The sequence below is a fragment of the Myxocyprinus asiaticus genome, chromosome 10 (genome assembly GCF_019703515.2).
Source record: "Myxocyprinus asiaticus isolate MX2 ecotype Aquarium Trade chromosome 10, UBuf_Myxa_2, whole genome shotgun sequence".
Lineage (NCBI taxonomy): Eukaryota > Metazoa > Chordata > Actinopteri > Cypriniformes > Catostomidae > Myxocyprinus > Myxocyprinus asiaticus.
The window spans coordinates 25,957,495-25,984,577 of NC_059353.1; the positions used below are offsets into that span (position 1 = coordinate 25,957,495).

General features: G+C 38.8%; 1 protein-coding gene across 1 annotated transcript in view; it reads right to left on the minus strand.

Annotated features, from left to right (window-relative positions):
- The window catches only part of LOC127447126 (rho GTPase-activating protein 15-like), a 70,166-nt gene extending 44,834 nt beyond the window's left edge, over positions 1-25,332 (minus strand). Inside the window, exons 1-6 of the mRNA XM_051708735.1 lie at positions 25,186-25,332; positions 14,181-14,325; positions 13,260-13,319; positions 12,906-12,967; positions 12,707-12,794; positions 11,850-11,939 (exon numbers count right to left, since the gene is read on the minus strand). Coding sequence (XP_051564695.1) covers positions 11,850-11,939; positions 12,707-12,794; positions 12,906-12,967; positions 13,260-13,319; positions 14,181-14,315 — 435 coding nt within the window. The 5' untranslated portion in view covers positions 14,316-14,325; positions 25,186-25,332. The remainder of the gene's footprint in view (positions 1-11,849; positions 11,940-12,706; positions 12,795-12,905; positions 12,968-13,259; positions 13,320-14,180; positions 14,326-25,185) is intronic.
- Positions 25,333-27,083: the final 1,751 nt, after the last annotated feature.

The following is a 27,083-nucleotide window of genomic DNA, read 5'->3' on the forward strand; positions in this document are numbered from 1 at the left end:
AAATTCAACACCAAACCTCTATTAAGTTAAACTAAAACACATTTTATATTTCTTTCAAAATAGCTCATCCTGTCATCCAAACATCACATTGGTCTTTGACATCACAGCAATCATCTGATAACGTTAGCTGGTGAATCACGAGTTCTGCTCCCACTATTTCTGAAAAATGATAATAATCTCTCCAAATACCCATTGGCATATTCACCATTACCCCTTTGGAAACAGAACTCAATTTATGCCACATTCCACTATCTCTGCATGTGGTGATATCCAGGGTTAGAAAAGTATGTGTCCGTGGAAATAATGTAGTGCCTTACTGTGCTTATTGTGTCCATAAGTTAAATTAATGTGGAATAATTGGAGCCATTTAATAGAGTTAAGATATGTACAGGATAATATTTCACAAACAAAACCTCACTTTAATTATTTAAAGGGATCATGACATGAGGAATAAAATGTTCCTTGATATTTTGACAATAATGTGTTATTGTACTATAAAAAATATACTGCATGTTTTAGAACTCAAAACTTCCTTCTCACTGTAAAAAGAGTGTATCTGTTAAAACCAAGCTTCCAAAACGACTCGTTGTCCACTTTCTCCACATTGTGATGTCACACTGTGGTAGATTTGCATCTGACCGCCTCCACAACAACACATCAAACTCTAATTTACCTTATCACTTTCGTAGCCCACCCAGTAGTGGTGAGCTACTACAGGTCTGTCAAGATCAGAGAGCCAGTCATAACAGTGGGCGTTTACTGTCAAGTCTTAAAGGAGAATCAGCACCAAAACCGAATGTTTCTGACAGAGGGTCAGAATGAGGGTGGAAAACGTTCATGTTTTACAAATATATGACTGTTTTTTTGTGCAAACAAACTCCACTAATATTATAAGTCAACCTCAAGATACACTCACTGAGCACTTTATTAGGAACACTATAGACCTAATAAAGTGCCCAATGTGGTCTTCTGCTGTTTTAGCCCATCTGCCTCAAGGTTCGACATGTTGTGCATTCTGAGATGCTATTCTGCTCACTACAATCCAGTGGTTATCTGAGTTACCGTAGCCTTTCTGTCAGCTCGAACCAGTCTGGCCATTCTCCATTGACCTCTTTCATCAACAAGGCATTTCCATCCGCAGAACTGCCACTCACTGGATGTTTTTTGTTTTGTTTTGGCCAGTAAACTCTTGAGACTGTTGAGCGTGAAAATCCCAGTAGATCAGCAGTTACAAAAATACTCAAACCAGCGCGTCTGGCACCAACAATCATGCCATGGTCGAAATCACTGAGATCACATTTTTCCCCATTCCGATGGTAATGTGAACATTAACTGAAGCTCCTGACCTGTATATGCTTTATTTTATGCATTGCACTGCTGCCACACAATTGGCTGATTAGATAATCACATGAATAAGTAGGTGTACAGGTGTTCCTAATAAAGTGCTCAGTGAGTGTATATTAAACTATTAAAAAAAGGGATGTCATGACCCCTTTAACATTAGGAATCTTATTTGTAACCCACAGTGTCTGTTACTAACATTAAAGTTGGCCTTGGATAGACTGCAAGACAATCTGTTATTAACGTCTATATAAAAAGTATGTATATAAAACACTGAGAAAATGTAAAAGAATACTATTGGTCAGGAAAATAGCAAAGGGGAAGAGGAACTGATTGGAAAACTGGGACTAGGGGGAAGTTTTGTGTTTTTTGAGTGGAAATAAGAAAGAGTATATCATAAAAGCACAACACTTTTAATCACACTGTTTAATGAGGATGAATTTGAATATCTGGGCTCTCGCTTTGACTGTTCATTAATGTTTAATTATGCAGAGCGGTACAAAGACCGGAATGCCATTTGTGACTTAACATTTGTGTTTTGCTGTTAAATTAAACATTAATTTGAAACCTACATAAAGACACAACTCAACTTTGAAGCGCTTTAGATAGCAGGGTTAATTATCTCCAATTTTGCACAACTCCTGAGATGGGTTAGAGAGCTATCAGCTGCTGAGAGAAAACAAAAGCAAAAGTAGAGGGAATGAAAGACAGTCCGTTGCATTCTCTAATGCATTCTCTTGTGTGATGTATCACGCAATGTTTAATTCAATGATTCTGACTGCATAGACCCGATTAAAAATAATAATAATAAAAACAAAGTCAAAAACAAAATATACGTAAAATGATTCACGAGGAGGAAATACTGTTTCTGTAACCTACGTTCTCTAGATTGCAATTTTAAATGAGCAAGCTATTCTTGTACAGGATTAAATGGTAAGTAGATTTGTAACACGCAAATGCAAAAAACTTCCACAACTGAAGTGCTGAATTGCAAGTCATGGTAAAACATGATATAATATTGATGCATAAAATAATATCAATGTAATATCAATAATAATCAGTTTCTGTATAAGCGTATACTTTTAAGTCTTTACTACAAAAACGTTATTGGGCATTTCCACCATTGTTTCCCAGGAAAAAAAAAAATCAGTTTATTGAATAATTGTATGCCAGTGTGGTGTACGGCATTTGATGAATTGGAAAATAGAATTCATTAAAAAGTATTCCATTATTTAAGAGGATTTTGAACTGTGTGTTTGAAACCAACAGATAAAACCACTGCAAAAGAAAACATGCATTTGGGTAAACTGTATTTGTGTTGGAATTTTGACTCAAAACCTTATAGTTACTGAGATATACTGTAGCCTTTGTGACAGCTATCCCCGGTCTCCCCTCTACTGTGTTCATCACCTCCATCACCCTATCCAGGGAAACATAGTTTGAACTGTCATATCAAGTACACAATATTACTGGAAAATATTTTTGAGGATGTGTACATCTTAAATGTGTAAATGTTTTGTAACTTCCCCTATACTACAAAAAGGATATTGCTACAGAACTACATGCCAGAATGTCTTTTATTTGTCCCGAGTCGTGGTAATTCGTACGCGCTTGCTAAAAGAAAGTCATTTTGCTGCTCTAATCTCCTTTGTAATCTGCTGTCTGAATCTCAAATCCTTCTGTTCACCCCATGATTATTACAGAATATACAGTATATTGTTTGGCTATGAATACTGAAATTAATGCTCAATACAATGTAAGAAGCTTTATACACTAAGCGAAAACACTTCAAATACCTTTCGTCCAACTTTCTTGTAAAGTGGTCTTAAGAGATAAAAGATTTTGTGCTCGGAAGCTTAGAGGTGCAGTAATATATTACAGATCTGAGTAACAAAGTGCTTGAAACTGCACAATGTCTAGTCAATGCACAAGGTTTCTACGAATTACACTGCAACAAAGCAATATGCTTGGGTGATTGTAAACACAGATGGCACATCCCATGAATATGAAATATCTTTATGTCCCATGATGAACTTTTTAAAGCATTACAGGTAACATTTGTATGTTTTTTCTTGTTAGAACAATTAGATATGTTAGATAAACTAGTATCAAATATCAAATTAACCTAGCATGAACAGTAGTTAGTTTTAATTATGTATATTAATTTACTTATACCTAAAACAACCAAATTTAGCTTTGCACACAACCATGTTTCCAAATGATTTCCCCCAATTTCAAAAGAATTAACATTAAATCAAATTGTGACACCCAAGAATTAACATCATTTGGATCCTGTCTACACCATGGAGGGAAGACAAATACATAATCTCATTCCATTTTCTCAGTTTTTAAAAATATTGTTGTCTTGTCCTCCTGAGCTTCACAATCAACATTTTCTAAAGGTAAATTTCCTTTCACTGAGCACATTTACATGAATGATTTTACGCCAGTTATGCTAAATAAGCTGACACCGTGTCATAAGGTCATAAGGTCAAAGACTACATGACTTTCCTTTATCAAGGTAATGTCGTAAACGTTTAAGCAAAAACCAGTCAGTACATGTGGATTACCTTAATTTTGCATTGCATGTAAAAAACTTTACCGCCTTTCTTAGCTGTTTATCCAATGTGCGAAAGTGTTGTGCTCATGTCTTTTTACATTTTGCCATCAAAAGCAGAGAATAATCTGATCATTTTGATTCACATGTTATGCAAGTTTCTTACATTGTCAGTTTTATTTATTTGTTTATTTATTTTTTGAGTAAACCGATATTTGGTAGTTATCCATGTATTGCTGTGCATGTAAACGCACTCACTGACCATTTGTTGAATAAGAAAACAATACTTAATTTTAAGTGTTTCAGGCCCTATTTTGTACCCTATTCATGGAAAGTGTCAAATACAGTCTTATGTAACTTAACATAAAAAGTCATATATTTTTATGTTTCTGTCTCCTGGAGTAAAAAATAAAAATAAAATAAAATAAAAAAACAATGACAGCATTTTAACTGCTTTTTGAAGGCTGAATCTTATTACATCTTGTGCATTGTCCTACTATTGCTTACAACTAAATACACTCTGCCTTAAATCTGCAATTTCAAGACATTTGGATCAAATACGTCTTGCTAAAATGACAAAGTCCAGTGTTACTGCTGTGACAGTTAGGTTAAGGCTTTTCACATGTACCACAATGAGTGACAATCTAAACAACATTTTGTAATTAGACAATACGTCACTTCATTAGCTCAATTCTATAAAATGTCCTCTCAATAGCACGATACTTAGCAGTCCTTCTAGGCAAGTCATTCAAAGTGTCAGATCTCTCCTACTCAATGTAAGGCCTGCCAGTCTGTCATAATCTGTGGTAAACATGCCCGAAAGGTGCCCTGTGTAATAAGACACTAGATCTGACAGTGCCTGGCCAAAGATCTTCACATCCACGGACAGTTCATGAGATGGCGTATGGACACAAACCACATGCTATTTATCATAGTGCCTATAAACATTGCAATATCCACCACTGGCCACATTCCAAACAGTATGAATTGGATCAAAATTGCAGTATATTCTTTGCCCATTTTTTGGGAAAGGATTTATTTATTAATTTTTGCACTGTCTGACTGACCTCAGCCAAGGATTTCCCCCCTTTAATTCATGACTGAATATTTTAATTCCAGAATATACTTTAAATCTATACTATTATTCACTCAGTCCATAGTTGTAAAGTTTATGAACCACACAAAGGGAAAATGTTAAATTATGTTACATACAAAATTATCCAATTTTTGTAAGAGCGCTAACTCTAAGCGCAATTTCCTTACCAGCGTAAAGCACAAGTGGGTGTGGGTGGGAGTGCTTGCGCTACTGTGGGTGTATGTGCGCAAACTGGGGGTGTATTGTATGTTAATGAAGTGGTGCAAAGCGCAGTTTGCTATTTTCCTTAGAAATCCCCTCGTGAAAAAAATATCTACTTAAGCACACTTTATTCTTGGGTGCTTCAGTATACTAAAGTGTATTGCTGGCAGACTATAAATTGGTATACTTAAAGTCTGCTAAATTGGAACAACTAATTTTGCAATTAATGCACTTTAGTTTGTTGAAAGCAGTGCTGTGGTGCAACTAAATATGTGTTAAGTATACTTGGTTGTGCTAAAATGGAACAAATGGTACATTTTAAATATCTACCCTTGTATTTAATTTTTGAAATACACAGAATTGACTCAGTGTAATCTTAAAATGTATTTTTTGACACTACAATTGCAACTCCATTACACTGTAAAAGTACTGGATATCCATTAATGTTATACTGATAATATACTGTTTTACCACAACTGCATTTCAGCTGGCAATAATATATATATATACTTCTGGTACTTGCATTAAAAGAATAATAGTGTGGGTATTACTGAGAAGAAAGTTGGGGAACCAAGCATAGTGAGTCTTAAATCTACTGTTAATAATCCACAATGATAACATTGAAGTATTGCTACATCTTGCACAATGTTACACATGATCACAACTATCCCTAAAAACTATCTATTAAAACCCCCAAACAGTCCCCAAAACCTACACAGACCTACCTCATTAATTATGCAAAGACAACAGCCAATAGCAAGTCCCCAAGCAGAAACATCAACAGACGTTACAGTATATTCCTGGAAAGGACTATAATTCTGACATTTTATTTAAATAGGTAAACATGCCATTTTTTCCTTTGCACAAAGAAAAGTGAAAAATTGCAGATGTCTGATTGGACCATCTTACCACTGATCTTCAAAGGCCCCTGGCTTACCTCTTCAACCCTTACCTCTTCGAGTCACACAATGTCGAATGCAACATGCTGCTTTAAAAATGTTATAAAACACAGGGTAAACTGTACATGGGTAATGTTGCTGAATGCAGACACAAACAACAAAAGACTGTCTGATTGAGACTGATTTAATAGATACATAAAGAGGAGGAACCCATACACAAGATCCCACAGTTGAACCAATTCAGGGTTCCAGTAGTTTCATCATCAGTGGCTTAACGGACAGCATTTCATTTTGTTGAAAAAAATGTTTGAGCAGCAGTTTGTGTGAACTGAAAATAATGACAAGCACATAGTTTCTCTCTGTGGAAGCAGATTTAAATCTTTTTAGTTTGACTGCATCGACATTCGAACTGTGCATGGGGACAGTTTTTGACTAAAATACATGTAGATAAATAACTATAATCACAGTAATATAAAATTGGGTGTACAACCCACTCTGCATTCTGACTACTTAATGTTGTTGTGATGATGTCACAACCAGCCTGTTTTAGTACACATTTCTAAATTTAGTTCCTGGTTTTGCAGTTTGGAGATTCCACCAGCAGGTGGTAATAAAGTTAATGTCCAAATTCCGAAAAAAGAGTGGAACATCAAATGTCCCTTACAATTGCCATTTTATGAAACAAAATTTTATTAGATTTTTTCATGGTTTATTTTTCAGTTATTATTATGATGTTTATATTTACAATTTTATTTATGATCTAATTTGTATTGGTATTTTTCCATCATTTGTCGTAGAGTGATTTTTAAGTAACTGCAAAAGGGGCTGGTAGAAGAAGCTGGAGTAAATTGTTTGGATTTGGTAGGATTTTTTTGACCACTTTGTTATTTTGATTATATTTTTGTTTCGTCTGAAGTTTGTAATTTGAATTTAGAACTATTTTTGGTCTATTTTTTTCGTGTTCCAATAAATGAATAACATTTTTCAAAATCAAAATCAACCGGAAGTGAAGTACATTCCGATACAAACACTGTTAATACTAGCCATGATTTTTGCATCAGATGAAAATTATTAATAATACATACATTCTCTAAATTTAAAGGAGCGTAAATCCAAATCCTGACAAGAAACACATTTTCCATGCATGTAAAAGGATTGTGTCACTGTCATAGAAATTTTGTTTTGTTAATGCACAAAAAAAAAAAAAAAAAAATATATATATATATATATATATATATATATATATATATATATATATATATATATATTTCTATTCTTCTAATTTCTTGCATTCAGTCCATTTTTACACTTCCAACTTCTTATGAATGTGCTGTCTTTGTTTATATCACAGGTGCTTGAGGTAATGGACTATATAATAGGATGCAGACACTGCAATTACCAGAGAAAAAACTCAGAATTAAATTGCACTTGACCCAGCCCATTAGCACTTTGCACTCATAATTTTACCAAAACCCCCTTGCACCTAGACTTAGCAAAAGCTTGCACAAAAATACCAAAACTTGATGCCCTCTGATTCTGTGCTTATGACTTAAAGCATAGCGCTGCACTTAGGGCTAGTGCTCTTAAAATAGGGCCCAAAGACTTCAGATTAAAATTTACAGTATATGAATGTATAGCGAGTAGTACTGTATATCTTAGGTGCTGTTTTTCACTATTTTTAAACACTTTTTTGCCTTCACTGGTTCATGATCCAATAAATGATCCTGTGTTGTGAAAAACACATTTTTAAAATACAAGTATTCAGTGTAGTCTCTAAATTAATATTAGGTTATAAAAGCTAAAATAAAATTAGCTTTAAATAAAATAAAATAAAAATGAAGTATTAAAATAAAAAAGCTAAAAATTAAATAAAGAATTGGCAAAATGCTGTTTCAAATAGTTTCAGATGAAGTATAGCATGTCACACCGCAGGTTGCAGGTAAATTTCTCACAAGTATTGCATGTCACCTGCCCAGGTGTAACAGGTGAAATGCACAGCAATAGAACTTGCATGAAGGCCCTGATGAGAGCAGAATGGCTTTGGTCTTTCCAGCTCGATGCCATATGCCGTCATAAGATATTTCAATCAGCATCAGATGTTTCCTCTTGTTTCTCAAACGCTCATGCCAGGCACCTACTGTCAATAATATGACACAGTTGTAATGTCTTAGTCCAGGCACTTTGTATAATAGGATTTCTGGATTTGATAGTCTTTTTCACGCAGGTGACACAAGTGGGGATGTGATGAAATTCGGATTTCCATTGTCCGACGGTTTTGTTTCCTGCTGCACAGCTAACTGATAGGCTGTGCAAGAAACATGTTCGATGTTCAGGACAAATGTTTTGGAAGATAATACTTTTCCATGGGTTGATTAAAAGCAAAAAACAATGGAAAGTGTTCTTTTCTCACAGGTAAGGCTTTCAGTTGTGGTTAGGATTACAATTTGTTAATATGATGATACAAATGGTCCAATGAGAAATTGTACAAGTGCTTTGTGTTCTATGTTGAAATTTTGCATACAACAAGTGAGTTAGTATAAATCCAAGCATTCAAACTTCAGTTGGCGTTCCTCTCAGAGAAGTGTAGTGTTAACCAAAGCTCTAGAGTTTCATTTGTGTGTGTAACAAAACAGATCTAGTTTTGTGGGAGCTTTGAAAGTGATAAATGTAAATGGCTCCCTTGGTTCATAAACTTTTGAAATGAACCAGAAAGTCTGTGAGAGTCAAACTACTGAAAACAACAGTGTGATGAGAATTTCCAGCTAAGAACAGGAGATGCTTGGTTCAAGAATAGAATAAGTGCTTGAATTTAAATTCTGTAATTTGTCATGTTGTTCCAAAACTACAGTATTCCTATAACCAGATATCACAGTCGAATGAAATATTCCTTACACTGTATGCTAATATGTGTTACAACAATTTAGGCTCCAGACCCTTGTGCTCATATTCCAAAATGCATGGTCTTTTTTAAATTTGTTAATTTAAAAAAATGCTAAATACATCACCTCCAGCATTGATTTTTTAATTCAAGGCTTCCAAGTTTCAACTGATAAATGCTGTAATCCTTGGATTAGCAGAGATATAAGGATCTGCACAAGAATTTAATGGTAATATCTGAAGTGACAGAAGCATAAAGAGGAAAAGTCAACTCTAGATGCTTAATACACTGATCAAAACCTCTAATAAAAGAATTTGAACTTTCTTAATCGCTACGATCCCTCATCTGACTCAAGTGTTTTGTCTTGACCTAAACCGAGAAGATCTTCAAGACCTCGGATAAATGCTTGAGATTGCAAATCTAACTCTCCACGCTGTCGAATTAATGACCTTCCACACTAATTTCTAATCCCGGTTGAGGTTGATTGACAGCGATGGCAGACTACGAAATGGCTTGGTACCATCATTACAAGCACTTTTTTCTGTGTGAGAGTTTGGGATTATTTAAGATTACTGTTTAATGCCTTTTTAATCTCTCCTGCAGAAAAAGATTTCTGGGCAAAATACTGGACAGCGAGTACAGTGGTGGCGATAAGACATAAGAGTGCGATGAGATCGGAAATCGTCTTTTTATCCACAGTTTGCCTCATTATGAGAGATAACTCTGCTATCAATTTATTGATAAACGTTTGCTGCCTCGAAATACTGGCTGAAAGATTATCTCTCTTTAGATAAGTCTTAATGAAAAGTCTTCACAAAAGAATGACTGGATAGAAATATCAGGAAATGCTCTTGGATGTTAAAGAACTTCCTAAATGATCCATTTAAACATTAGTGTGCAGCTAAAAGACTGTGTGGTTATTTCAAAGGCAGCTCATATTTTCTAGCTAATCTCTTGAGAAATACTTGAGGGTTTTTAAGAGGTATGACACCAGTTATGACAGACAATATCAAGCCTTTAAGAAGCAGGCCTGGTGAAAGCCCTGGCTGCTAAGCTAACTGAGCAATTGGATTTCTTGAGGTTGTTTCAATCCCTTGAGACTTCATAAATGCATTGAGCAACTCGGTTAAGCCGTGATCTTACAATGTCGAAAAAGGATCAGCGAGCCCAAGATGTTATCTGAGGTGAGACCTTGTGACTCTGTTTTCAAGATGAATGGCTAGAAGTTCAAGATGAATGGCTAACAGCTTTACTTTGTACTGACAGATCTGTCACAATATGGCTTCACCATCAAATTTACAAGACAATATTCATCTGCGTAATATAGGGGAAACTGGGGCTAGTTAACACACAGGGTCACAAGGGACCATATCCCAGTAACTAAGGTTTTGAGTCAATATTCCAATCACACAAATGTGTTTTTTTTTTTTTTTTCTAATAGTGTTTCTGTATGTTTGGTTTGAAACACCTAGTTCAAAACCCTGTTAAATGTAAACTTTTTGTGAATTTTATCCTCCAAAATAAATTTCAATATATATATTTTAAATATATATAATAGTTGTTGGGTAAACAGGGAAACACAGTGAAACAACACTAGCTTAAATTGAGGCAATTTAATGAGGGTACTTCTCAGGAGGTAAAGGTAGTTTTATACATGTCAGCTTTTGTAAATGCACGGCATGTTTTTACAAAAGGTCAATGCGTATTCAATGTACTACATTTCTTTCCTCAGCAATAACAGTGAATATTTTCAATATTTTCTAATATTTTTTTATAGCCAAGACTTTCATGTATGTGCTACCATGTATGTTTCTGAAATAAAAAGTGACAACTAGCTCTGATCATGTTTACTAAAGTTTACAGTGCAATTATTTTGTTTTATCTAGTGTTTGCTATTTTACATAACTTGTACACTGGTACAGTATAGAATAATACCTGCATACAATAAATGAGGTAAACCGATATATCGGTTTTACCAATTAGTCTGTGCCGATAGTTGCTGATGGTTTTTATTATTATTATTATTATTCCATGTTACACTCTGGTCAGCGCTGGAGGATTCTACGGTTCTTATAACAGCAGCAGAAGTGAAATAAAAACAATCACTGACACCTTGTGGGGATTTACTGTATCTCAATTCTTCATCATTGACTGTATTAATCCATATTTTCATCCTCACTTCAATGCGTATTTTGTTATTTTGATTAGGTAATCAAGTGTTTTAAATAAAAGCAAGGGTATGCAAAGAAAAATGTGAATATACAGAAACGTGCTCCGTATTTGGAATAATACACCTTACTTCTCATTAAACCTCATCTTGCGAAGTGTGTATACTGTATATATATATATATATATATATATATATATATATATATATATATATATATATATATATATACACACACACACAAAACCCTACATCGATTGAATATAGCTATTAAAAGCTTAATTTGGTAAATACTTAAATATAGAGTATTATAATGGAGCCAAGTCTCTGTAATTTCAAAATAATTCCCTGGTGTGTTTCAGGCTTTTTATAGTTAAAAGTCCTGCGTTATGCACCATATGTTTTTTTTTTTTTTTTTTTTTTTCTGGTTATTTTTGAGATTTCGGTTAAACAATAATCTGTTATCTTTTATTTTATTTATTTTGGACTCTTGTAGCATCTGTGTCTGTGCCCATCATAGTAATGAAAGACTAAGATTTTTTTTTTTACATTCTACAAATAGTTTTTTATCGTCCAATTAATCAGTTATCGGCCGTTTCCACCACCATAGTTATCGGTATCGGCAAAATCCACTATTGTTCGACCTCTATACAATAATAGGGGTTTAGAGGATGAACTTTGGCTCAGTGTTCTGCTATTGACTGTCCTACCTGAATCACATTTTTTCGGCTGGATTTCTCTGTTGTCCACTCTATTTCAGCCCCACACAGATCCACACCATCTGGTTTACAACCTGGTTTCTATGGAGAAAGAACAATTACATGACCCTTTTTTGCCAAGATATTAAATAGAAACACAGTCTTTCTCATGAATAATGAAACTCTGTGAAATAAAACAATTGATGAACAAAATGTTTGATAAAGGACAGACTGCCCTTTAAATATTATATTTGTCAGGAGATTTTAAAGTTTCCTTTCATAATGTCTACATTATGCGTGATGGTATGTTCTGTTGTGTGTAAGCAGCATAAAATATAAAATAAAATAAAATATCCACAGGCTTTTAAACTAAATGAAGGGCCACTTCATACAGTCCTGCATTTTTAATAAGGTGGCAAAAATACTTAACTTCATCCTGATAACCTTTGTGTACTGCCCTCAGAAATGGCAGAGAGCTTGGGGGCTTTGAAGCCACTTGACCATGAGTGATGTGGAAACTAATATGCATTAACCTCAGTGATGGCCTCGACATTCCATTTACAAGTGAAGGTAACAAATTTTCTTGTACTTTTAATCGGTTTCATTTTCTCTGTCTAGCACTGCCACTTGCCCGCTCAAATCAGCAGAATACTTATATGGCTGTTGAATTCTTTGCACGGTCGGTATATTCTTTCTCAGCAACGTTTTCAATAGTTGGCAATAGGGATCAAAGGCAAAATCAAGAAGTATGTTTTGACAAACATGGAAATCAGCAAATTATCAGTTCTCACCATGATTTTTTTTTTTTTTTACTAAATACAGGTGCACTTCCACTGGTTGTGGGTGCCAGTTGGAATAAAGTGTCTTACCAAATTAGCCACAGCTTCTTGTTTGCTCTCCTTATAGAATAAAAGCTGATTAGAGCAAAGAACAACCCAGGTTGAAGTCCAGTTTTTCCTGTAAAAACAGGAAAGTCATTTGTCAGTTATTATTACTGTTGTTGTTGTTAGTGATAATATGAATAATAATAAAATATTATTATTATTATTTAGATAAGTAGGTAGGTACCTCAATTTCTTTCCTCCTTCAGCAATTTTTGCTTTGTTCAGATATTCTCCTTTTAAAACAGGCTGAAACACAGATGAAACAAACACAAAAATCAAACTGAAAATTGTGACAATGGGTCAAAAATGCATTGGATATTTTGTTTTGTTTTTATAATTTGCTGTTTGAAACCATGCTTCCCCTTTCTGGTGATGAACGACAATTACTGTATGTTTAGACAGCCTGATTTCAGTTTTTTATTGTAATCGTTATGTTTGTAAGTTTTTGAGCACCTGCTGGCTAGTTATCCCAGTTTCCCTGGCTCTAAAAACCCAATTTCAAATGATGTTGTAATGAAAGGGGTACAATAGATCATACCTGCAGCCCAATAGAACCATCAACGTTATGCTGAGACTGGTTCCTCCGGTGACGGTTGATCTAAACAAAGAGCATATGTTGCTACTGTAAGTGAATCTGTATTATCTCTTACCAGAATATTATGAAATGAATTATGAATGAGCATGTTACAACACCAACCAAAATTCTGTAATTTTATATTCAGAAGCAGCTCTTTTGTGACTTTTTTTTAACAATAAATTATAGCTTATATGACATTTCATTAAACTTTATATGCATTAACTAGGTCCTTTAATATCTCCTACACCTTACGGTTTGCTTTATATAGTCACTGGACTTGACATGCATGTTTGTGAGACTATTTTTAAACAACATCCAATAACTGACAAAATTCAAACTATTTTCAAGAACCTTAATTTAAATTATGTTATTTATACAATTACATTCAAATATTTTTTTCTAATTCTAATAAAAAATGACAAACTGATGTTACTGGTGTTTAATTAAACATCTTAAAAGTGTATATTTATATAAAGTGTATATAGACAGACTGTCAAACAAATTAATAGACCTCAAACTGTCAAGTATTATGAAAGGAGCATGTAAAACAGATTTAGTTCATTTTATGTTTTGAATGGTCGTATAGTTTTTGATGCTATAACCTCAGTGTGCAGTAAAAAAGCAGTGCGAACAGCAGGCCTTCTCCAGTAGTGCTGGCCTGCCCTCTGCTGTTTTACTGTAAGTGACACATTCTACTCATTTGACCAGTGCAACAGGAAGCTACACATAACATGTAATGCAGTTATGCACATCCATGCAACATGGATGTCCTGAAGTATAAGTGTTCATGAAAGAGAGAAGGGCATAAATTTATCAAATTGGCTGTGGACCGTGTGAGTAGGCATGTGTGAATGTGTCGATGTGCACACTTGCAGAGCTCACTGGTTTCTGTGCTAAGTCAGGCTCTGGTATGACCATAGACTTTGTCTGGCTGAGTCTCTCTCCAGTGCTGCTCTGGGAGTTCTTGATCCTCATCTGAACGGCTCCAGGAAGCACCAGTGCTGGCTGCTTGTGCATTGCTATAACACTGAAAAAAGAAAAAAAAAAGGAATAACATACTATAAAACTTTTATTGCTATTTGCTCTGTAAAGCTGCTTTGAAACAATGTGTATTGTAAAAGTTGCTTTACAAATAAAACTAAATTGAATTGAATTATTTGTTGTTTTTGATTGGCAGAAAATGAATGATGCATGGGACAGCCACAAAAACAATCATCATGCACTATATTATATTAGCATATAGAGGGGGGTCCAAAAGTCTGAGACCACATTGAAAATCTGGAATACAAAATCTAATTTAAACCTGGAAATAATCAAAGTTTTAGGATAAACAAATAATAAAATAAAATAAAATAAAAAATCAAATTAATAAATGATTTAAAGCTAAAGTATGTAACTTTTTCTGTGTTAAATACTTTCTCCTATCCCATCTTATTATGCAGAGACAACTATTAGTAAGCCATTCATATACATTTTCTCTAAAACTGTAAACACTGTTTTTCTGAGGTGCTATGAAAATTGTTCTGGGGTGCATTTCCCGTACAACGACGTAACTCACTGCTACTACCACCATAGTATGATGCATTGTTGTGGAAATTAACTAGCTAGTCACGACTGTTTCCTGAAACCGTAGTAGCTATTTCGCACATCCATTGTTCAAACTACGTTGGTTGAGCTGACGTTACTCAGGGGGTAGAGTAATAACTTACACAAATATAAAATTATAATAGTTCATTTACACATACATTAGAAGGCCGTTTAATTGCAAGAAAGCTGCTGAAGACACGAAAGTAGCATGCCCTTTGTAATGCAACAGATGCATTGCGCTGCAATAGATGGGTTTCTCTCTATTTTAGTCTTCGGAGTTCCCCTGATGCACTTGAGCATATGCACATGCGCACTCTTCAAAAACATATTAACGGCACTTATGTGTTAACATAAACACAAAAAAGCTGTGTTTTCCAACAGAAACTGCGTGTGATAAAGCGCTTTCTCTTAACATTTACATTAAGCAGATGGTTTTATCCAAAGCGGCTTACAAATGAGGAACAAAACAAGCAGTTTGAAATACAAAAGTCAACAATATCTTCAGTATCGCACTGCCAAGTTCTTATAGTGGCTGGAGTAGTAAAGATGCTACTAGCGTAGAAGAAAGAGACTTTAACAGCCTTTAATCCCTTAAAATGGTGCACTCGCATTTACGTGACATTTCAGAATGCCGCTTTCTGACAACACCCTGGAATAAATCCTTTTCTTAAATGCATGAAAACAGTCAAAGTCTTGACAGAATGAAAGATATAGAAGCCTCAGCAATGTCAAATGATGTCCACACATCAAACTAACAAGGAACTATGCTTCCCTATCTGTCACTCACTCAACGTTGTGTCAATGTAGTGACACTAGGGGTCACTCTTGGGAGCCTGAGACACCTCTGGTCTTTGATAAAAGGCCAATGAAAATTGGCGAGTGGTATTTGCATGCCACTACCCGGACATACAGGTATAAAAGGAGCTGGTATGCAACCACTCATTCAGATTTTCTCTTCGGAGCCGAACGGTCATGCTCACTGAGCTGAATACTACTGTTCATTCACCTCTGCTGGATCTGACGGCGCATTTCAGCGGTTTCTCCCTCCTCTGCACTGGTGCACTGCAGAGAATGCCCCTGGGCGCTTCGGCAGAAATAAAAGAGTATATTTCTCTAAAAGAGTATATTTCTCTAAAAGAGCGGCACACACGGAACGTCTTTTTAAAGACACGTCTTTCTAAAGATGCTTTTCCGATTGTGTGTTATTCCTGGTTGCGCTCGTTATCTCTCGCCTTCTGACGGTCACGATCACTGTCTTTCGTGTCTGGGCTCTGCTCACGCGGAGACAACGTTCGTGGATGGTCATGTTCTCATTGCAAGAATATGTCCATGGCAACGTTGCGGTCGCCGCTCGCCTTCGTAAGAAAGCAAGCCACCCCAGAGGCTCCCCGCCCCTGTCCTTTTACCCACGGGTATGAGGCCAGCGCGGCTAGCACTGGGGACGATTTGGGGACCCCAATGGGACCGCCTCCGCCGGGTATCCCCCCGCAGACCTCCCATTCCCAGCACGCTCATCTACCCCGACTGGGCTTCCGGATGAGTCCGCTGGCTCGTCTCACAGCGAGTTCGACCTCTAATTCGGAGCCCGCGGAAGTGATGAGCTCTCGAGAGCAGCATCGGAGAGCGGTCTCGTCCAGTCATAAGCCTCAGCTGGGCTCCTCCCTTCGGGGTCGATTGCCCAGTCACAGGCTGACAGGGAGATGATGACATGCTTTCCCAGGCAGCCGCGAGTGTCGGCTAGAGTGGAACTCACTGCTCTTCCCTGAGCCCTCGCGGCTCGGTGATTGGTTCCTGGGCTCGCAGTGCCGCTCAAAGCCACACCCCACCCCCGTTCCTTTCTTCCCAGAAATGCATGAAGAGCTGACAAGGTCACGGGAGGCACTTTTTACTGCCCGGTCCCGTTTCTTTTCAGCTTCCCCGCCCTCACTACTCTCGATGGTGGGGAGGCCAAGGGCTATTCTGCAATCCCCCAGTGGATAAAGGCGCTCGCGGTGCACCTATGCCCGCAGAGCACCACCACCTGGCATAGGTGCCCAAAGCCCCCGTCCAAGGCCTGTAGGTTTACGTCGTCTCTGACGGCCAAGGCCTACGGTGCCGCCGCCCTGCACACCATGGCTCTCCTGCAAGTCCGGCAAGGCACTAAAGGAACTGCACGAGGGTAGTTCCGCCCCGGGATTGATGCAGGAACTGCACTCGATGACCGACCTCACTCTCCGAGCGACGGAGGTCATGGCGCGGTCTCTCGGGCGGACGATGGCCACACTAGTAGTCCAGGAGACATGATTCCTTGCTGCCCCCATTTCCCAGGCGGGCCTATTCGGCGACACCATCGAAGACTTTGCCCAGCAGTTTTCGATGGTAGAGCAGTAGATGGATGCTAGCCGGCATATCCTGCCCCGGCGTGGCTCAAGATCCTGCACCCCGTCTACTCGTTGCCAAGGGCGTCCCCCTGCGGTGACTGCACTGGCTCCACCGCAGCCCGCCCCTTCGGCCCGGCCCCGGCATGGAGCCCACCGCAGGAAGCAGACGCCACCCGTCTCATAGCCGCCCAGAACCCGTGAAAGGCTTCAAAGCGCCCTTGAGACGGGCGACCCAGGGACAACGAAACCCGCTGCTCTGGAGCTGGTAAGCAGATCTCCATCTTTTTGTTACCTTTTGCATTTAATTGCGCTGCATGCCCAAGTTGCTGCAGTACTCAAGAGCTCAGCAAGAGTGGTTTCCTTGTTCCCTGGGTCACGTATCCGGTATGCACAGCCATCATCACGACCACCGTCCACCACACTATTTGGCAGGTTTGGCGCTCCAGCAGCGGTCTCCCGCCCCTGAGCGCCCAGCTGTGGCACAAATCCACCCCCAATGTGACAGTCTCCACGGGTCACGAGGACAGGCCTCTTCCTCCCCCATCCCAGGCTGTTCCGGGGGTGGTCACAAGGAGCCAGGTAAGTGCTTCAATGTCCTTAGTCTCAGCACGGCCACGACGTGGTGTGGCACCTCGAGCTCCACCCCACCGCGAGGCCCCACCTGCCGGTACATCCGATGACGTTGTCCCTTTGGTCCCCCTTGCGCGGAACTTGGATGCATGCCTTGCACTTTCCAGTCCATCGCGAGGGCTGGTCCGGACCATCCGACTCGGCTGCGCGATTCACTTCGCCGGGCGTCCGCCCAGGTTCAGCGGTGTCCACTTCACCTTGGTGAAGGAGGAAAAGCTGCTACCTTGCGCAGAGATCGCTACCCTCCTACAGAAGGGCGCGATAGAACCTGTCACTCCAGCCGAGATGAAGAAGGGGTTTTTCAACCCCTACTTTGTCGTACTGAAAAAAGGCGATGGGTTGCGGCCAATCTTGGACCTGTGAGTTCTGAACTAGGCATTACACAGACTCCCGTTCAAGATGCTGATGCAAAAACACATTCTGGGGAGTGGTGGTAGGTCAGGGAGGACGAGGAGCAGGTCATCCTGGTAGCACCCTACTGGCCTGCCCAGACGTGGTGCTTGGACCTCACGCTCCTCACGACAGCTCCCCCCTGGCGAATTCCCCTGAGGAAGGACCTTCTTTCTCAGGGACGGGGCACCATCTGGCACCCGCGCCCAGACCTCTGGAATCTCCATGTCTGGCCCCTGGACAGGACACGGAAGACCTAAGCGGTCTACCACCTGTGGTGGTAGATACAATCACTCAAGCTAGGGCCCCCTCTACGAGGCGCCTGTATGCCTTTAAGTGGTGTCTGTTCGCTAAGTGGTGTTCTTCCCGTCGGGAAGACCCCCAGAGATGCGCAGTCGGATCAGTGCTTTCCTTCCTGCAAGAGAGGTTGGAAGGGAGGCTGTCCCCTTCCACCTTGAAGGTGTACATTACCGCCATAGCAGCACACCACGACGCAGTCGACGGTAAGTCCTTAGGAGGAACAACCTGATCATCAGGTTCCTAAGAGGCGCCAGGAGGCTGAATCCCTCCAGACCATGCCTCGTTCCCTCATCGGACCTCTGTAGTTCCTCAGGGTCTACAGAGAGCCCCCTTTGAGCCTTTGCAGTCAGCTGAGCTTAAGGCACTCTCCTTGAAGACTGCCCTCCTGACTGCGCTCACTTCCATCAAGAGGGTAGGTGATCTGCAAGCATTCTCAATTAGTGAAACGTGCCTGGAGTTCGGTCCAGGTTACTCTCACGTGATCCTGAGATCCTGACTGGGCTATGTGCCCAAGGTTCCCACCACCCCTTTAGGGACCAGGTGGTGAACCTGCAAGCGCTGCCCCAGGAGGAGGCAGACCCAGCCCTGTCGTCGCTGTGTCCGGTGCGCGCTTTTCGCATCTATTTGGATCGCACACAGAGCTTTAGAATCTTTGAGCAGCTCTTTGTCTGCTTTGGTGCACAGCGGAAAGGAAGCACTGTCTCCAAGCAGAGGATCGCCCACTGGCTCATTGACGCCATAACTATGGCATATGTCGCCTAGGACATGCTGCCCCTGGTAGGGCTACCAGCCCATTCTACCAGGGGTGTTGCGGCTCCCTGGGCCCTGGCCAGGGGTGCCTCTCTAACAGACATTTGCAGAGCAGCGGGCTGGGCAACATCCAACACCTGTGCAAGGTTCTACAACCTCCGGGTGGAACCGGTTTCTTCCCAGGTAGTGGCACACAACACAAGCGGATAAGCCCGGGATAGCTGGCCGGGTGTATCGCTTGCACATAGTGCCTTCCACCTCCCTTGGAGCTGAAGACGTGCACCATGAATTCCCAGTAGTGTTCACAAACTTTGTTCCCTGGTTGACTTCCTCTGAGCCCTGTGGCAGCCGAGTTTTTGGAGAAACTCGCTACCGGCCCAGTACATGCGCTAACTAAGAGCACTGTTCTAGGGTAGGTGCTCCGCATGTGGCGGTTCCCTGTAAGGCTAACCCCATGCGATATATATCTTCCGCTAGTTCGTTTCCCTGCTGGCAAACTGCATCTTCCTTGGGCAGAACCCCTCTGCCCCAGTCTCCATGTTTGTAGTAACTCTTCCCCCATTGGGCAGGATCTACCTTGAAGGCTCTCCACATGGTTGGAAAGACCATGTGACTTATTCTTCCACTTAAATATCTCCCCCTCTCTTTGGGCGAGGTGTGGTCTCCGCGGTGTCTTCCCCTTGGGAGGGACACCCCCCGACTAGACCTGGCAGCCCAGTCGGATAATCCCCCTTCTTTTTTAGGGAGTGGAAAAAGAGAAGGGGAAAAGAGGCCACGACTGGGTTAAGCCTGTCTCTATCTTTGGGTAGTCGACTTGTCCACAAAAAGGGCCGTTCGACACTCACAACTATGTTGGGGGAGGTTACGTGTCGACCTGGTGTGCTGGCTATGAGGCACACAGCAGTCTGCCCACCACACACCGCCAGTTCACGTAACACAGTTCAGCCAGTTGTGGCGTTTCGTATAGGGACCCCTAGTGTCACTACATCGACACCAACGTCGAGTGAGTGACAGATAGGGAATGTCATGGTTACTGGTGTAACCTCCATTCCCTGATGGATGGAACGAGACGTTGTGTCCCTCCTGCCACAACGCTGAACTACCCGCTGAAATGGCCGGACCTTATATAGGCTCCTCAGCATAAAACCTGAATGAGTGGTTGCATACCAGCTCCTTTTATACCCGTATGTCTGGGGGAGTGGCATGCAAATACCACTCGCCAATTTTCATTGGCCTTTTATCAAAGACCAGAGGTGTCTCGGGCTCCCAAGAGTGACCCCTAGTGTCACTACATCGACACAATGTCTCGTTCCCTCCATCAGGGAACGGAGGTTACACCAGTAACCATGACGTTCTAACCACAGTTAAAGAGCTGTAGTTACAACCACACAACTTTGCTGTTTGTGAATGTTCGTTTGAACTACGGTTTCCAAATGTTTGAACTATGTTAGTAACGATGGAACTTGCGAACATAGATGGCTAATGATGCTTTTGGGGAATGCACCCCTATTTGTTTTGAGCAACCCACTTAGACCCACTTTGTTTTAACAATGGCAGATGAAACCTGTTTCAGAAAGCTGTTTCTTTTTACAAGTCCATTTGGTGGCATTGGTGGGGCAGAAATGACATACTTAAGCTTCAAGATTCTGCACTGTTTCTAGGTCACTAATCAAATTGTTGATCATGTTAACTCCTTTGTATGAAAAGTCAGATTTCCTTGCCTCAACTGAACCACGAAAGATGTCTCAAATCACGCTGTGACAACATGGATCATCAGGTTTTGCACAAACTTGTGGAGTTCATGCCAGACTGAGTGCATCTTTACAGCAAAAGTGGACATACCATCATAAATATGCCAGCCAAGTTCATGCCAGCTTGAGTGCATCATTACAGCATAAGTGGACATACCACTATAAAGAAATGTTTCACTAATTTTTATGCTGATAATCTAATTTGTAATAAAAAATATAATATTAAATAAAAAATAAATAAAAATAAAAGCATTTTCAGAAGTAAACCCACCTGTTCATTGGTCTTGTAGTACAGGCGTATTTTAAACTATGGTTCAAATCTATTTTTGCAAGATGACTCATTTTAAAGGTAGCGTCAAACAAGAATTGCAAGTAGGCTAACATTTAACAGTGTGGGCTCCATTTTCATGAGTGCGCAACGTCTTATAAAATTTTTGTGAGAGCGCTAATTCTAAGTGCAATTTTCGTGCTAGTGCAAAACATAAGTGGCCGTGTATGGGAGTGTTTGCGCTATTTATGGGTGTATGCATGCAAATTGGGGTGTATAGTTAGGGTGACCATACGTCCTCTTTTTCCTGGACATGTCCTCTTTTTCAGACCTTAACCCCTCTTTGTAAGTCCCGCCTTCTCGCACACCAATTGGTCGATTATAAGAGGCTTGCAGCAACTATTGGCCAAATTCCTGCCTGTCAATCTCTCCGCGAACACGCGAAGCGCTGTTGTGTTCGGCATCAAACAGTTGCTTGACAGTAGCAGCAAATGACAGCTGAGTGGAAACAATGCCCAAACAAAAGTGCAAATTTACAGAAGATTTGCACAAAACATTCCCATGCTTTCGTCCAGGTCGAGATCCGTGGGAAGCAGAATGTATGACATGTAAAGCTGGCACTTATGTGTCAGTTGCTAATAAAGGTGCAAGTGATTTAGAAGCACACATTAGCTCTGCGAAGCATAAAGGGTCAGCAAAAGGTGAAAGTTCATCAGGTAAATTAACGGACTACTTGTTGCGACCAGGTAAAATTGTTATCACATTGCTTCATTTTCCATGGCCATTCAAAATAATAGTAATAGTTAATGAAGTTACACTCATGGCATCAAATATTTTATTTTAGTACATGGACATTCAAAGGAATGTTGGACATTTTTATTTATTTATATATATTTATGTTATGATAATAGAGTGTCTTTTTCACTGTATTAAAGTTTGCATTCATAGTAACACTGTTTTGAATCGTATCATTCCACCCCCCAAAAGGTGTCCTATTTTTGGAAAACCAGAATATAGTCACACTATAGTATGTAAATGAAGTGGCGCAAAGCACAATTTGCTAATTTCCTTTGAAAAATAAGTCATTGCGCTAAGACATTTGTGTAAGTGTAAACTCAGTTCCTGTATTAGCAGTTTGTAGATTTCACCAGCAGGTGGTAATCAAATTAATGTTCAAACTCTGAAAATATAGTGTGGAACATCAAATTATGTCCATGACAATCACTGTTGTAGCCGTTTTTTCTAAATCAAAATCAACCGGTAGAAGTGAAATGCATTCCCATACAATCACTAGTAATACTAGCCATGATTTGTGTGTCAGTAGATGAAAATGATTAATAATACTTACATTCTCTATAATTTAACAGAGCGTAAATCCAAATCCTGACGAGAACCACATTTTCCATGTTTGTAAAAAGGAGCATGTAACTGTCATAGAAATATGCTTGACATTCAACAGTTAATGCACAAAAGAACGTAAGTCTTTATTTCTATTCTTCTAATTCATTGCGTACGTCCATTTACACTACCAACTTCTTATGAATGTGTTGTCTTTGTTTAAATCACTGCCGCTTGACAGGGAATGGACTACTGTATATAATAGGACACAGACGGTGCCAGAGAATAACTTCCTAATTAAATTGCACTTGACCCAGCCCTTAAGCGCTTTGCATGTGCAGTTTCGCCAAAACCATTTGCGCCTAGACTTAGCACAATTTTTAAAAAAAAATTTTAATCCCCTTTTCTCCCAATTTGGAACGCCCAATTCCCACTACTTAGTAGGTCCTCGTGGTAGCACGGTTACTCACCTCAATCCAGGTGGCGGAAGACAAGTCTCAGTTGCCTCTGCTTCTGAGACCGTCAATTCGCGCATCTTATCACGTGGCTCGTTGTTCATGACACCGCGGAGACTCCGCATGTGGAGGCTCATGATACTCTCTGCGATCCACGCACAACTTACCACGCACCCCATTGAGCGCAAAAACCACTAATCACGACCACGAGGAGGTTACTCCATGTGACTCTACCCTCCCTAGCAACCGGGCCAATTTGGTTGCTTAGAAGACCTGGCTGGAGTTGCTCAGCACACCCTGTATCCGAACTCGCGACTCCAGGGGTGGTAGTCAGCGTCAATACTTGCTGAGCAACCCAGGGCCCAACTTAGCACATTTTTGCACAAAAATATCAAAACTTCCTGGTCATGCCCACTGACTTTGCATGTATGACTAATGGCATAGCCCTAGTGCTCTTAAAATAGGGCACATATCAGTTCCAATTCATCATTATATATCAATATGCGTCTTGGACTGACATAATGGACTGAATTCACTTCCTGATCATCTTCTAAACTGAAATAGACTAAATGTTATTGTTTTCTGTTTCTCAATCTGTTAGTGTCATTCATTTGCTGTCTGTAAGCAGCACTCTAAGCAAAACATTTCTAGTGTAGGTTTCAACATCAGTTTGATTGCACCACCAGCATACAGTTGAGGAACTAATTTGTCATGCATGACTCAAAAGCATTTCTCAGCTACTACATTTTAAGCTAGATTGCTTGAACAGCAATAAAAAGGTTTATGTATTTTTATAAGGAAAGCCTAATTTATTCAAATTAATTTTCCCTTAATTTGTCATTCACTCTAAAGGGTTTGTCACAATAAACAACCAACTATTAAAAAAAGCAACTGCTCTTCAAAATTATAGCAATTTCTCTGTTTTTAGTGTTGCAGGTTTTATACAGTGATATTTACATCAACCACTAATCCACTTAAATTTTTATGAAGGCATTTTTTTCAATTCAAGATTAAATATATTCAGTAAACATACACTAATGGCAACAATCTGATATCAAAATCAGAGGCACATTAGATTTCTGCACAAGTAAGACTTAGTAACCTGTAATAATTCTGCTATAACAATTATTTAGCAATAACACTTTATTTCCTGTTATTGTTATTATTTTTAATTAGACAAACAAATAGTTTGACAATTTCTCACTTGCCAAGGCAATACAAGTACTGTTAGTTTTGTGTAAATTTAGCTGAAACCTTTCCGTGGCTGTTAAACCACGAAGTCTGCTGTTGACATGGTAACACACTCTGGCATGACAGGAAATAAATAAATCTTAAAAAAAATAAAAAAAATAAAAAGTAGTTTTTTAAGTATAGCGGAAACACTATGCCACTTTTAGCCATGTGTGATAAGACACCTCTCTTTCAGTAGTTTACAAGAGGGGGCAATAGTTTCAATCACTTGAACTTGCATGTAAATAAAATGAATAAAAAATAAATAAAAAATAATAATATTCAAATTAAACCTGCAAACATGCAATCAGATTTTATGATCTGCCATGGGCTGTGCACACATTTATTTATTTATTTATTTTTTTACTTAGTTCACCTTAGTAATATATGCAATATAATTGAGCAAGGCATCAAATATTTTAGAACCTAAACCTCTTTAACTTCTGATCCTACATGTTTTCATATATCAAGGTAAACAATACTTTTATAGGTATAACTGTATAAAATAACAGTTAGTCATATTTATGCATGTACTGTAAATTGCACATAACTGTCCCTTTCAGGACTTAAACTCTCTTTAAGCAACATTTATTGGATATGTAGTAAATATCTCTATCAAGATCTACCTTAGAAACCTGTGCAGAGAAAAAGTATCGTAAGCAACCAAGCAAAGCATCAGTAACCAGCTGCCACCCAGATACATTTCATTAGTCTCATCATCTCTGCCCATGTTAATCTTTTCAAACATTCTGTCGTTAAAACAAAGATATATAAGCTGCATCCCTTTAAATAATTTATACTAAAGATGACTAAATTAGACACTCGTACCTGGTTCTTAGTCGTGTTCCAAAAAATACTGATCAAAGCTTTTATCAGTAGAGACAGAGAGAGAAAGTGTAGTTTGGAGGAAGTGTATGAGTCACATGGGAGAGTCAAACTTTGTCTCTCAAGATATGCAAGAATTAGGGCATAAATGGGGCTTCTGCTGTCACACACTCTTCACTTCCTGAGGCCTGAAACAACATCAAGTTAAGATGGCCGCTGTTAATGCTCACAAGAGCAGATGAAAGGAGATCAGCACCATCTCAGATGGTCCGTAGAGAAAGCAACGATCATACTGACTGCCATTTGGAAATTTGTTAAATCTGTCTGTGTGGACAAGCATGTTTGGTTTTGAGATCTTTATAAAGGTTAAAATTCAGCAATGATTTCCAACAGATTGAGCCAGTCATAAGCCAAAATATTGTTCCGTACCATTTTGTATTGTTGTGATGCCTGGCAACATTGTTTTTTGATCTCCTTAAAACCAAATATACGTAAAAAAAAAAAAAAAAAAAAAAAAAAAAATACAAAAATACAAAAAGATATGTAATAATGATCATTTTTTAAATGTATTTCTTTCAAACCAGACATAAACTTATCAACTTGTTACATTCCTTATATGAAAATGATTTGTGACGCTCAATTTTCACTTCAACTGTTTGAGGGCACCATAACCCCATTCAGCACTGTTCGTACAGGAAACAGCAACACAGCAATGTGGTTTGCTCCTTCTCAGCCTTACATTGTGATATGATCTTGCAATAAACATGGCTACCCTAACACAAAATATATAAACACATTTGTTCCAGGTAAAGCTAATTCATCTTACCATAAAATTTGATCATTATACTGTACCTTTGTCATTGTATAATATTGTAAATTTGAACAGCCTTCCTATGCAAAGATATAAGGTACATATGAAGTAATTCTCTGCAATATCTTCATTATTTCAGTTATTTTATACTTAAATGGAAATATATATATATATATATATATTATAATAAGTTCAGTGTTCTGCAGTATAGCCTTGACTGTGCACATCCATAATATCACTTACTGCCCAATGTGTATCTATTTCAACTTTCACTTTTGCTTTAAGTTTCTTTTTTGATACCAGTAACTTCTAGAATTAAATGTAAGGCCCTGTTTCTTGTGCAGCACTACCGACAAACCCTCACTAAACCGTACCATACCCTGTTTGTAACATTTTAAAGTGTTGTTCTTAAAGAGTGAAGAGCAAAACTAGTAGTAGATCTTGCAAATTTAGACCACATAAGGCTGTGTAAAGCAGAGAGATTATTGCCTCCTACTGTACTGTATTTCACAGTTTAGCTAAAGAAATTGAGAGACATTAATATAGCATCTCTTTTCTTGAAATGTTTTAATGACATTAATAATGTCAACTTTGTATCATATAATTTAGGATTCTCTATAGTTGCAGTGTAATATCAATGTGCCCTTAAAAATATGTTTCATTTAATATTATTCTTTATGTATTTATTTGTATATGGTAATTGTATTTGGTAGTATGTAAGAAGTATTTAATGAAAAAAATAAAAAATAAAAAAAAAGCTGGTATGTATTTATTTCTAAAGTGTTATTATTTAAATAAAGGATTTAAAAACTTATATTGAATGCAGTGCACATTTCGGCCACCAGATGGAGACCTTAATTTTACAAGAGAAAACAACTAAATATTTTATGTTGTATTGCAGTACCAGAAAGCACCAGAAATCAACCAATCGCTACAGCCTATTAGAGCCAAAACATTGACGCGCTGTACTACTATAATTCAAGCACTAGATGGAGACAAACACACATAGAATAAGCATCTCTGTAACAGTTCAACCTCTGACACGTGTGCTACCATTGGCATACTTAACTGTATGTATGAAATGTGTTAA